The sequence below is a fragment of the Choloepus didactylus genome, chromosome 4 (genome assembly GCF_015220235.1).
Source record: "Choloepus didactylus isolate mChoDid1 chromosome 4, mChoDid1.pri, whole genome shotgun sequence".
NCBI lineage: Eukaryota > Metazoa > Chordata > Mammalia > Pilosa > Megalonychidae > Choloepus > Choloepus didactylus.
The window spans coordinates 2,604,173-2,617,753 of NC_051310.1; the positions used below are offsets into that span (position 1 = coordinate 2,604,173).

The window sequence follows — 13,581 nt, forward strand, 5'->3', positions numbered from 1 at the left end:
GAGCAGGGCTAGAAAGAGGGAAAGAAGCCTTGCTCCACACCTGCCATGTGATGGGTGCTGTGGAAGGGGCTGCTTCCCTGATGTCATCTACATAGTCTCAACACCCTGAAGAGGTGAATATTGTCATCCTCCTTTTGCAGATGTAAAAGCTGAGGCTCAGGGAAATGAAATAACCTTCCCAGGGTCACACACCTGTAGGCGACAAAGCCAGGCTACAAAGGGAGTTATGCTTACCTCTCGGGACAGACCATTTCCTGTATGGTTCAATTAGCTCGATGCAGGATTTTTTTGAAAATGTCTCCAAATTGTTTCACATCTAATTACTGGCCTAGAATAGTTGATACAATGGGATCACAGAGCCCTACTGACTGTTGGCTGACCCCACAAGTTACCGCCTGATCAACTTCCCCTCTCAGCGCCATCACAAGGTGATAACGTAGCTCAGTCTGTCTGCCACACGGGTCAGAGAGCAAGTTAAAGGACCACCTAGAAGGGATGACTTCGACACCTCTTCACGGCAATGGCCAGGTTTTCCATTTCCAGGCTCTGGAGTTTGATCTCACAGATACAGTTTGTTATAACATGTTCATATGGTTGAATGAGTCTCAACTCCACGAGGTTGATGTTTTCACATAGGGTAATAACTTGCTCTTTTCTGCCAAAAAATAAAAATAAAATTATTAGTAACCAATAAAATAACATAAAAAGGCAAACTTGAAGAGCGTTTTTTAAGAAAGAGGCACATAAGTAAAGAACCAAGGTAGGAAAGAGCAGCAGCAGTAGAATGACCTGGAACAAAGAGAAAGCAGTCAGAGATACTGTTGCATTATTCTTGATGCCAGAAGACAGAGACCTATAAAAGCCCTGGAAGAGAAAAGGGAGGGACTGACAGGGAAACACGTTTTTTTTTGTCACAGCTGTTCTGTTCTGTTTTGTTTTGTTTGTTTAAATAGAAATGTAAATAAAGTTACAGAAAAAAATTAGTTAACATGAAGCCATTTACTTATTTCCATGTTCCTCTAATCTTTCATAAGATGTGTGTTAGCCTTTATAGTCATAAGAGTGGATATACCTATTCTTTTTTTTATAATAAATTTTATTTTGAAATAAGTTCAATCTTACAGAACAGTTGTAAAAACAGTACAAACCCCATACATAGAACTCCATCATACCCCAACTCCCCTCCCCCGATACCCCAATCCACCACCTTTAAGTTCTTGTCACACCACTGTCTCTTTCTTTCCCTCCCTCTCTCCCTCTCTCCCTCCCTAACACCCATCATCTATTGCTCTGTCCTCTGAACATATGGGAGCTAGCTGCACATATCTTTGGACAAACAATATAATTCATATACCTTTCCCATGGACAAGAACATTATTTTATGCAATCCCATTAAATGCAGCTAAGAAGTTCAAGAAATTCAACACTGATATAAAGCTTACATTCTATATTTCCTTTTCTTTTTTTCTTGTGTCCCATCTGTGTCCCTTTGAGCCTCCTCTCCTCCGACCTCAGATCCCATCCAGGATCATCCTTGGCATTTAATTGTCACCTATTTAGACTGTCTTATTTTTTTTTTTTTTCCAATTGTGGAAACATATATACAGCCTAAATCTTCCCATTCCACCCCCTCCCTAGCATTACATTAGTGAGATTAATCACATTTAGAATGTTGCAATGCTGTCACCTTCTGACCATCCATTTCTAGAAGTTTCCCTTCACCCCAAACCAAAACCCCTACTCTCATTTCTTAACTCCCCATTGCCCCTTCACCCACTTCTTGGAACCCCTACTCTACTTTTCATCTCTTTGGTCATATTCTCTGATACTTTCTTTGTGTTTACCATGGGGCTTAAATTCCAACTGGCTGTTTATAGAACCTCTGCATTTGTGGAATGCTGTAAAATTATAATTACTGAATTCCTCAGATATAATTACAATTTCACAGCATTCCACAAATGCACAGCAATGCACATGAGTGGTGCAGATGAAGAGGTTCCATGAACAGCCAGTTGGAACTGGGCACTCTTCTGGGGACAGCCAGAACAGACTAGATCAGTGAATGATCTGCTGGATCATCGGTTACTTTCTGAAGCTTCAGTCATCAGTACAGATTAGGGGATGCTGAAATGAATGACTTCCAGGCTGAGTTTGTGCTGGGTTTGTGTGAAGTGAGTGAGTTGGGTGTACAGTGCACCACAGTTTTCTGATGGAGGAAGCCTGATTAAAGATGTCCATGCTAAGTGCCTTTCAGATCTGTCAACTTCTCTGTTTAGTAATTGTCTGGTATTTCTGTGTTTTCATTATTAAAACTGTTGTGTAACACAGAACACAAGTAAGGTAATTATGGAGGAAAATATAAAAGAAAGTATAAAATGCATATTTTTCCTCTTTTCTTCCCTTAACTGATTTCAAAAACAACTGCACAAAACATTAACTATAAAACTGTATTGTTGCACTTTTAACATATAAAGGTCTAATATATGTGACAATAATAACACAAAGAGAGATGAGAAAATGGATATATATTTTATATTTAATTGGAAGAGGTTTTTCAACTACAAATACAAAATTTTAAAATAGCAGGCTATTCAGGTTATCTGTTTCTCCTTAGGGGAACTTTGGTAATTTGCCTTTCAAGGAATTTGTCCTTTTCATTTAGGTTGTCAAACTTACTTACATAAACTTATCAATATTCCTTTGTAATAGTTTTAATATTTGTAATGATATTTCACTTTTCATTCCTGATATTTGTAATTTATGTTGTCTTTCTTTTTAACTGATTATTCCAGCTAGAAGTTCATGTTTTTTTGTTTTCAAATAACCAGCTTTTGTTTTCATCTATCTTTCCTTTGGTTTTATTTTCTCTTTCACGGATTTCTGTTTTATTTTTGAATTTACATTTAGTTTGCTTGAATTTACATTTAATGTTGTACATTCTAATCTAAACACAGCTTTAGCTGTATCCCACAAATATCTGACTTTTTTTTTTATCATTCAGTTCAACATATTTTCTAATTTCAAGGTCCAGTTCCAAGTTATCCAAATTCTAAGAGAAATCTTCCTCAGTAATACCAGTTAATACTGATAGACTCTTAGCAGCTTACTTAGCATTAACTGTAGGACCTTAGAAATATGCAGTATAAGAATTTCAAGCAAATATCGTCCTCAATTTGACAGCTCCATTTTTAATTCTTTCAAGTGCCTATACATACATATTTACTCTAGCTGTCATGTCCTCTTCAGAAAGGTCAAATTTATCCTCCTCCATTTCACTAACTTTTACTTGTTTTACTACTTCCAAGAGCAGTGAATCACTGGAAGGCTGTGAATGCTTTATACCTGTTAAAACACGAAATATCTATTAAACACAAAGGAAAAAATATTTATATTATAGGCTTACTGCAATTTTTTACTGCTACTTATATGATTAAAAACTAATATGTATATAAGTTTAAAAACTACTTAATTTTCTAAGATAAAAAATAATTTACTACAGAAAAGTTTTTATACATAATTCAGAGTCATCTCTGATGTTTGATGGTGAAAGAAATAAATGTTTTTAACATATGGGTTTTATTTTGAATGATGGTACTATTTATGTTTAAGAAACAAGCAAAGTACTCTGATCATATTTAACTGTAAAGCATGCTGAAAATTAAGGAAAAGGAAGAATTGTTCTGAATGTATTAATATAATAGAACTATTTTACTGTACATTTTTATTAAAGAAATACTATGAAAGAAAAAAAAAACTGTTGTGTATATCAGCATTGTGACCATTATTTCTTGTGTTTAACAGCAGTCTTTTTTTGTGAGTCCAGAAAATGAACTTGCTGAAAAAGAGAACATAGTTCATCCATTTGGCTGGAATTAGGAGTTGCTCCAGAGCCCAATGCCCTCTGACTAGGCTGCTGTCCAAACACAGCAGGCTGGTTACCACTTGATGCCACACCAAAAATAGGCGGTGGTGCAGGCTGGGAACCAGTCGCGAATAATGCTGTGGCATAAGCTGGCTGGCACCATGGCTTTGTCCAAGTGTTGGGGTCTGGTTAGCACCAAACGCTGGACCGGCAGATGGTGTTGAAGGTCCAGTGCCAAATACGAAGGATCCTCCGGAGCTAGATGAGGTTGTAGCTTGAGAACTGAAACCAGACGTTGAAGTATTATTACTCACAGCTCCAGGACCTGAGACAATTGGGGCGACAGCTGTACCAGTGCTATTTTGCTGAGAAAATTGCAAAGACTGAGATGTGCTGGGTCCAGCAAAGTTACCAAGGGCAGGACTGATGACGGGACTGCTGGCCTGTCCAAGTGCACCAGCGGCCACAGGCAGGTTGGAGGAAGGGGTGGAATTAGCAAATATGCCACCACCTGCTAAAGTGGCTGATGTCCATGAACCACAGGAACTGTTGTTCAAGAAACTGAAAACTGCCTTTGCTGTTCCTTGATCAGCTGCAGTATTGGTTTGAGCTCCAGAAGCAAAAGTGGCCTTTCCTGGCTGCTCAGATGCCTTCTCAGATGGTTTCCTCATATTGAAACCAAATGCCAACTGTGAACAAGTCTCCTCTCTCCTTCGCTTTGAACTCTCCTCTCTCCTTCGCTTTGAACAGCCGAAGGGAAAGCTTGCCTTCCACTTTCTGTCTTCTTTATCAGTTTTCGTCCCATACGCAGGAGCAGCAGAAGTGCCGTGCTGTTGCTGTTTCTCCCCTGTCCCTCCCAAAGTGAACGCTGAGGCAGGTGGCACAGAGGCAGATCCCATATTGCCAGAAGCGGACCCTCCTTCGGCTGGAGGCAATTCCTCCCTCTCTACGTCTGATGTCTGACATGTGACTGGAGCCATTGAAACAATTTTGGTTTCTACTGTTCTACAACTGACGCCGCTCTTGTTCTGAGAGGTCGCTGCAGTATTAGCAGCAGCTGGATCATGATTAATAACACTTGTGCCAAAGCTAATAACTTCAGAGGCAACTTTACGAGGTATCTTGGTGGATTTGTCAAATTGAAAACTTCTGTTCATGGCATCTGTGGATCCAGACTCTGAAGACACGCTGGTTTTGAAGCCTCCCTGATCTCGAAACTGAAAGTCTCCAGTACTTGTTGAAGTCGGAGAAGGCCCAGAAGCGGGCGATGGGTTTCCCAATTTGAAACATGAGGCTGCTGGGTTTGAATGTGAGGAACAGCTGCCCACGCCTTTAAACTCAGAGTTTGTGTCTGTTGTGCCTGGCTTGGCACTTTCGCATGCTGCACGTTTGGCAGAATCTGCTCTATTCTGTACTAGGCATACTTCACAGTCCCAGCTTCCCTCGGGATTCAACTTCTCCAATCCTAGAGTATCTGCAGAAGAAAGAGCGACAGATACAGTGCTGCTACTTGAAGCAGGTACTGAGCTCTCTGTTTTCTTGGACATACAGGACATGCATTTATTGTCTTCTGCATTGTTAGAAACACTGCATATTGGACACTCCCAAGATCCTCTCGGTGTTTTCAGCTCATCTGCAATTCCTAAGGTACCAGTGGTCACAGTGCAGCTAGAAGATGAAGCCGGCATAGTTGTGTCACTTTCTGAAACCACTGGCAGTGGAAGGAACCGGTTGACACCAGTTCCAGGTTTGGCTGTTTCACAAGCTATACATTTTCTTGCTTCGGGTTTATTTTGCACTAAACATGCATCACACTCCCAAGTTCTGAATTCTGGTTTAAGTTTGTCCCCAAAGCCTGCCCCTGATGCAGAAATGGTTGGTTTCCCACTTTTTCTTGCTGTCCCAACTGCTGTTTGTTCAACAGAACCTCTCGGTGGCAACTCGGCGGCTTGACAGGCCACGCACTTGTCATCAGTTACTTTGTTTGGGAGTAGACATGTGTCACAGCGCCACGATGATCTAGCTTTTAAACTTCCCCCAAGTCCAGTTTCACTAGAGGAAAACCTACATACGGCTGGTCCTGTATAAACTGCCGGGCTGGTCGTGGTCGGCTGAGCAGCAAAAGCATCTGCCTTTGGTGACAGGAAACCAGGGTTTTTCAGAACATCAAGGACTCTTCCTCCTTTCCAGGTTGTTGCAGGTCTAGAAGGGCCCTCATCATCTTCATCTAGCTTCCTCTTATGGCTTCTACTAGTCACTGCAGTGGTATCTTGAGCTGAAGCACTTATCACAGGTTCTGAAGTACTACTGGTGTCTGCAAGTTCTGCTTTTGCAACAGGCATACTAAATGTCAGTTCAGCAGATGATGACGGCAGTGCACCTGCCTCAGTAGACTTTACAGTGGAAGAAGAAAATCTAGACACGGGTCTGCCAGTGCTGCTCAGAGAAATCATTTGTACCTTATCTGATACTGATTGTGAAGGACTCATGGGAGCCGGAGAGGAAGTTGTCATCAAAGGACAATGAAAATCGAATGCAGGCAGTGAAGAATTGGTGATTGGTAGAGAGATTTTTGGTAATACAAGTCCTTCCATTTCCTCCTCCACTGGTGGTTCAGATGTCAGGAAGTGTGTTCTCTCCCGTCTGACTCTGCCACCTCTACTACCTACTCCAGAAGATAATGCACTGGGTGCAGGCAGATGAAAATTTTGACGTGTTAAGCCACTTTCTTGTTCTCTAGTTGGTCCTGGTGTCACACTGTTTTCATAATGAGTATTGTGCTTTTTAACTATTCTTTGATTAGCCTTCCTCAATTCATGAGATGGGGTCAGAGATGGTTTAAAATAAACACTTTGATTTGTTGCTCTGGAAACTAGCTTTGGGGACATGAGTTTTTGAACAGGATACTGAGAATCCACCTTATCTCTTTTGGCCCCAAAATCTGTGTTATCTATCCGACTCCTATCAAGAGGAGAACACACAGAAAAAGACAGAACATCTGCTAGAGGTCCTGATAGCTTCTCTGAAGATTGTAATATTCACCGAGCTGTTAAACTAGTCACACCATAGGACTGTGCACTGAGTTGCTTAGCTTTCATCTGTCTTCTTACTGGTGCCTGATAAGGGGTCCTTGCTGGTTTAGAATGTCTTACAGCAGCTGCTGCCCCACCATACGTTGTTTTTCTAGGATAACAAGGAGGATCTCCATGCTGACTTGTCTGAAAGAGCAAAGATTTCTCAAGTGAAGGGGAAAGTGTTCCAAATGCAGACAAGCTGAATGCTGTTTTTTTTTGGCCTGGTGGCAGTGTGCTGTGAGAGGGAATGAGACCGCTCAGCTTCTGGGGACCACAGAGGTGGCACTGAAGTCTTCTATGGAGCTGCCATAGCTTTATCGGAACCTCTTGCTGAAAAGTCAAAATGATGGCTAGTGGATGTGTTACCATCACTAGGCTGAGAGGTAGAGTCTATAATTTCCTTCACAAGGGAAAAGCCAGGACTGCCAGTTGAGAATGCTGATGATGTGGACGGCTGAAAATTTGAAACATGGGATTCCAACACGGAGAAATTCGAGCAGCTCCGACGAAGGGAAGGCCTGTTTAATTCACCTGCATAATTTGAAGCAGGGCTGGTTGTTGAGGCATCTTCTGTATTACCGACTGTTGGCTCACTAGTGATCCTCCCATCATTAATTATTAGAGCTCTCCTCACCGGCACACACTATCCCGTCATCTTCCCTATTTTCTTGTGAACATGGAGTCTCCTCTGCGTCTGTTGTGTGGCTGCATACATCTTCATTCTTGTTGAAATATCTCTGTAGCCATGCTGGCACGTTATTCTGAAGATATTCTGTAACCCTGCTAAGAATGCCCAGCTGGCGCCGTCGCCCCTGCGAGTAAGGCGTCACAGGACCGGGGTGGCAACGCCGTGTCCGGATCTTTCCGCTGCCCCCTATGCATGGGGATCCAGAGGCCATGGCAGAGGCTGCCCCACTTCCAGCTCCGGGGCCGGTAAGAAGGGTGGGAGAGGCAGAGGCAAAGGCTGCAGAGCCTCACCCTGGCCCCGGCCCAGCCCGATGTCCTTCAACACTGCCCAAGCTGGGGGGCACAGGTACAACAGGGACCACGAGGTTAGGAAGAAGAGTGGAGCGACAGTGCCCACTAGGGGAGTGGGCAACGGTGCCAGCAACCGAAAGCCAAGAGGTGGCTCCAGTACTGCAGCCTCCTGCGGATAGCACCTCTGTGGGTGGGGCGGTCTCCATGGAGATCTCTCTGAGAGGACAATGCTGCCTCCTCACAATTCCACTTCTGTGGGTGGGGCGGTCTCCAAGGAGATCTCTCCCAGGAGACAGGGAGCAGCTCCCAGCATTATTGAGGCCCAACTCAAACGCTGGCCTTGGGGATTCTTCTTATGATGCCTTGGCCAGCGCTGAGATGGCTAATGCCACCAGCGACACCCACTGACCCACCCTCTCTGCACACAGAGCTCACAGTGCTACTGCCATCGACCGTGCACACTCCGTAACATGACATGCTTGTACTTGCACTTATCGCGAGTAAGCCGGAGGTGATGCACACACGTCGCCAACACTCAGGGAGAAAAAAAACCCACCTATATGAAACAATTCCGTGACCCCTCCCCACCACACTGAACCAGGCTGTGGGATCCACTTCCAAAGACTGCACCTCAGGCTTCCATAGCACCCCGCATGCCAGCCTTCTCTGCCCTCACCTGGAGCCCCGGCCGTGGGAGGAGATATGCACCAAGAACTGTCCCAAGTTCGTTCCATCCAGCTTTAGTGAATCTAAACCCCTTTTACAAAAATATGTGCCTAGAATACACCTGCACACTGAGTATGGACCTTTTACTTTTGCCCAAAACATATCAGCAAAACCATGCTATAAATCACAAGAACAGGCACAGCCCCTTCTATATCTGGAAAACAGACACACACAACTTACACACACTCCAGTCACTTCTTCCTATCTAAGGGGAATGCTACACACGCTCGAATTCGTACACACACACCTAGAACCGTACAAAACATCCACACCTTATGCCCGTCTACCACCATGTACGGCCAAAATACTTCTCGGACGTATACACAGAGAACCTCCACACAAACACAGGCCCTGTCACACTTTCAAGTGAAGAGTTATCTCATCCACCACTCTACCGTGAACCTGCACACAACTGCATGGTTCTAGAGTGCACACAAACTAGTATACACTACACAGACACAAAGAAACATCTCCAGTCCGCCAGAGATGAGGACAGAGGAAATCTCTGCCAAGGCCCAATTCATACACCGACAAATTACCACAACCCCAGATACTCCAAGGTAATCGTATCACATGCTTCCGTTACGTACAAATGAAATTGTCCCACATCACTGGAAACACACAACCCAAACTTCCATCAAATACTCGGCTCCCAGAATGCATGCTAACGACTTCCTACTACAAGATGCAAACACATAGTCCTAGAAAATGTGCAAATGCCCACGCACCATAAATACATACATCAGTGAAATTCAAATTCAGCTTCCACCTGCCTCGAATATACTCAAATACACAACACACAAAGTAGGCAAATATAATCATCAATACATATCCGGTCCCACATCACATACCTGTGTGCATAGAGTCACACAAAGCAAATGCCACAGAATCCTACAATCTGAACATACAGAACACCCTACCAACCCACTAAAACTCACACAGCTACCCTTCAATACCAATATATGTAGACACACATCTGAAAATCAATACAAGAAGCATACATGGCCATTCAATGTGCCTTAAGAACATGCGAATGACCCCCCCACCAACACATTTCCAAACATTCACAACGCAGGAATCCCACACCCAAACTAATACATGCAGCCACACTGCCTAACAAGATCTGGATGCACGTGCATTACCACTTGCAATGCCTCCGTGACCCAAACACAACTCCCCAACATTCAGGGGCAAAAACCCGCAGGTATGTGAAACCAGCACGTCATCCACCCCACCCCCACCCTGAACCCGGGCTCTGCGACCCACTCCCGAGGCCTCCACCTCTGGGCTCAGCAGAACCCCGCTGGACTGCCGGCCCTTCCCGGTCACCAGCTGCTGCTCCCACAGAGCCCCACCCTACCGTCTCCCTGCCCTCTCCAGGCCTTTCTGGGTCCACACCTGGCAGTCCTTCCCCACCTTGGGATCTGCCTGCCTTCCACGTGGCCTCGTGCTGGCTCACATTCCCTCCCCACGTCTCCCAGCAATCCTGGGGTGTCCACCTGCTTCCACCATCTAAGCCTGCTGCCCTGGGTGGGAGTGTGCTATTGTCTGTGTCCGTCCACCCCTCAGGGCAGGTCAGTGTCAGGAGGATGGGGCAGCACTGGGATGTCTGACTCAGGCTGCTTCACACTCTGGGCCAGCCCAGGCCACGTGCCACTTGCCAGCACCTCCTGTGACATTTCTCATGGGTAGGAAAATGAGCCCTTGGACATTCCCTCCTCCAGGCTCTGGCACTTTCTTTCCCACCTGGCCACCCTGTTCTCCGCCCCATCGTCCTGCATGAGATACTTTCCCACCTGTTTTTCAGTCCATGATCTGCAAGCTCCATTGAGAATTCCAGCTCCTTGGAATCAAGGAGGCAGCAGCTGCTTCCCAGATTTGTGAGAACCTGGGTGGGCTGGGGAAGGAGAGGAGGGTTAGCCCAGGGGGGCCCTGCCAGCTGCCCGGCCCCGGTGAGCAGCCAACCCCCAGCCCAGGGGCATCCCCAGTGTCCAGGAACTTCCAGGGGCCCCCACCAGCAGCAGCCTGCCCAACTGCCAACCATCCTCATGGACCCTGGGAGGGTCCAACACAGGAGGTGCCTGTGGCCTGCTGTGCCCAGCAGCCACCCATGGGGAGAACTGGAGCTTGGAACACCCCTATGGCCTTCAAAGCAGGGACTATCATCATGCCTTCTGCAGAGGAGGGGCCCAAGTCCCAGGGGACAGCCTGGACCGTTGTCACCATGGGATTCGACTCCATGGTGACACCCTGAACCTCTGCCTAGCTGTCCAGTCCCATACTCCTGACCACTGATGGGCGTGGGCACCCCCCAGGCTGTGCCAGCTCCCCCTTCTGGGCTCTCACTTCCTCTGCCAGAGCCTGGCTTTTGCCTTCTCATTCCGGGGGGCTGTTGATAAATTTAATTGAGACCCGGTCAGCAGAGATGAAAGAATCTTTTTAGTTGTCTCAGCTCAAACTACACCCAAAGTGCAAAAGGTTCCTAATAAAATTATTTCTTTGTGACTTTTATCAGAAAGAAAGCAACTTCCCGAGAAGACGACAACTGCAAAAAAAAAAAAAAAAAAAAAAAAAAAGATACGTAACAGGAAAAAGCCTCTAGCCAGCATCCCTCACAGGGACACAGGCAGTTTGGCAAAGTGCTCCTGGGCCCCAAAGGAGTGCTCAGCAGGGCAGGGAACTGGGACAGAGACAATAGGCTGGCGAGGGGGTGCCCAAGGGGGCAGCACAGAGCAAGGAGCCCACATCACACTTCCCCACCTCGTCCCCTCCAAGCTGCAGGGAGTCCCTGACTCTCACACAGAGACACACACATGTCCCTCTGTGCACATGCACACACAGAGAAGTCACACTCACACATGCACACAGAGAAGTCACACTCACACATGCACACATACTTGCATGCAGATATACCATGTACACACATGTACACACATGCACACACACACACACATGCAAATGTGCAGGCACACGAACACATACTCGCACATATACGTACTACTACACAGGTGCACACATACACAGACACACTTGCATACCCAAATATGCACACACACACACACACACACCAACACACACATGCAAATGTGCAGGCACATGAACACATGCTTGCACACATACGTACTACCACACAGGTGCACACATACACACACAGACACACTTGCATACCCAAATATGCACACACTGACACAGATGCACATGCACACGCACTCCCACTTCACAGCGGGGTCAGTGAAAGGGTCTCCTGCCTGGCTGACGCAGAATCACAGCTGATCTCAAGTCTCTCATCACATAGGTTTGACTGTCCTCACTGAGGCATTTGGGGAGTGCATGGGGTTAGTGAATAATTGCACCAAGGCCAAAGGCACAAAGCAGAATGTACACTTGCCCCTTTCATCATTCAGCCCAATGCTCTTTCTAAACTACCAAATGGCCCCTCCAGGTAGGCCTCCGGGCCATGCTTGAGCAGTCACCGCTGACTCAACCCGGCCCTTGTATCATACAGATAGGGAAACTGAGGCTTGGGGAGGTGAGGGGGCCTGCTCAAGGACACATGAAGGCAGCATCCACACCAAGGGGATGGGTCCCCATCCCAGTTCCCAGTATCCTGGCATCCCTGGCTTTTACCCACAAAGAAATAGCCCCCCAGCCCCTGCTCCCCATCGAGAAGCATGGGCTCAGACACACATACAGGGCAACCGGTTCCTCTGAATGCCTCAAGCAGATGCTTTCCCATGTACCAACAGGCCATTTCAAAGTTTGGAAACTGAGTCAGGCTGCAAGTTTCAACCTTCCTTCCACTTCATGAGCTCTGTAAGCCACAGCAGAGAACAATTTAGTGCAACGAGGACCAGCCAGTAGTGTGCAGAGAGTAACCCATATCAAGGCCACAGGACCCAGGGCCCCCCACTGGGGCCCTGCAGAGGTGGAACAGCTCCACGGCACGGGGACTGTCTTTGGGGGGTGAAAGTTGGGCCTTGGCAGGAGCTGCCTGCTTCATTCTCACACAAGCCCACGACTGTGGTCACTAGAGAGCAAGGGTCAGTGGCCAGGAAAAGAGTGTGCCTTCCAGTGTACCCAAAATCCACCAAAGGGTCACCTGTTTCCAGCCTCCATTCCCACCAAGATGGCCAAGACAGGCCTTAGGCTCATGAGACTGCACATTTCATCTACGTGCACATGGAGGCCCAGTGAGTTCAGCAGGCCTCACCCAAGGAGAGGGAAGATACCATTACACTGACCCAGGGGGGAGGGTGGTGAGACCCTCACAGAGACCAGTGACGGTGCAGCATGGTGGACGGAGACCCTGCCCACAGAGCCGAGGGACAGACATAGCACAGTGGGGCAGATGCTGCCCACAGAACCCAAGGACAGGCACTGTAGAGCCTGGGGACAGGGACAGGCAGAGCACAGCCTGGGAAGCCCTGCACACTCAGCCCAGGGGTGGCGTCGTGTGGAGAGGCCGTACCTCGTCTACATCTCCACGCTCAGGCTGTGGAGGAAATGTGCTGCAAAGGCCAGGCAGGCCACAGGGATGAGTGTGGTGTCGATCCAACCTGGGAGAGACAGACAGAGATGGAGCTAGCCCTTCTCCATGACTCCACCGAGACTGGGCACATCTTGCAGCATGGGCACCAGGGAAGGTCCCATGGGAAGGTCCGGAGGGCCTGGGAGTTGACGGGGCCCAGGACTGCTTGATCCCTGCCAACACCAACTCTGGATCAGGACCAGGCCCAGCACCTCCAGCAGACCGGTGGGCACAGAGCACCGCCAGCCCAGGGCCTCGATGTCTTCATCCACCTCTGCTACTGCACCTGCTGCCCAGAATGCCCCCGGAGGTCCTCACCCTATAAAGGAGGTGGGGTGGGCCCCACAGGAAAGAGAGGCTGTCTCTGAACAGGCAGAGACAGTGAATCCAGCCCCTGACACTGAGAGCCTGGG

The 13,581-nt window shown here is 47.2% G+C and overlaps 1 protein-coding gene and 1 long non-coding RNA gene across 3 annotated transcripts in view; one reads left to right on the forward strand and one right to left on the reverse strand.

Annotated features, from left to right (window-relative positions):
- The window catches only part of LOC119531019, a 55,166-nt gene that overhangs the window by 24,609 nt on the left and 16,976 nt on the right, over window positions 1-13,581 (forward strand). The window lies entirely within an intron of this gene.
- Window positions 3,767-8,156, reverse strand: LOC119531016 (nuclear pore complex protein Nup153-like). The gene is given in 4 exon segments (XM_037831697.1): window positions 3,767-4,011; window positions 4,014-7,158; window positions 7,160-7,552; window positions 7,554-8,156. Coding segments are annotated over 4 exon segments (4,050 nt in total). The 5' UTR covers window positions 7,836-8,156; the 3' UTR covers window positions 3,767-3,781.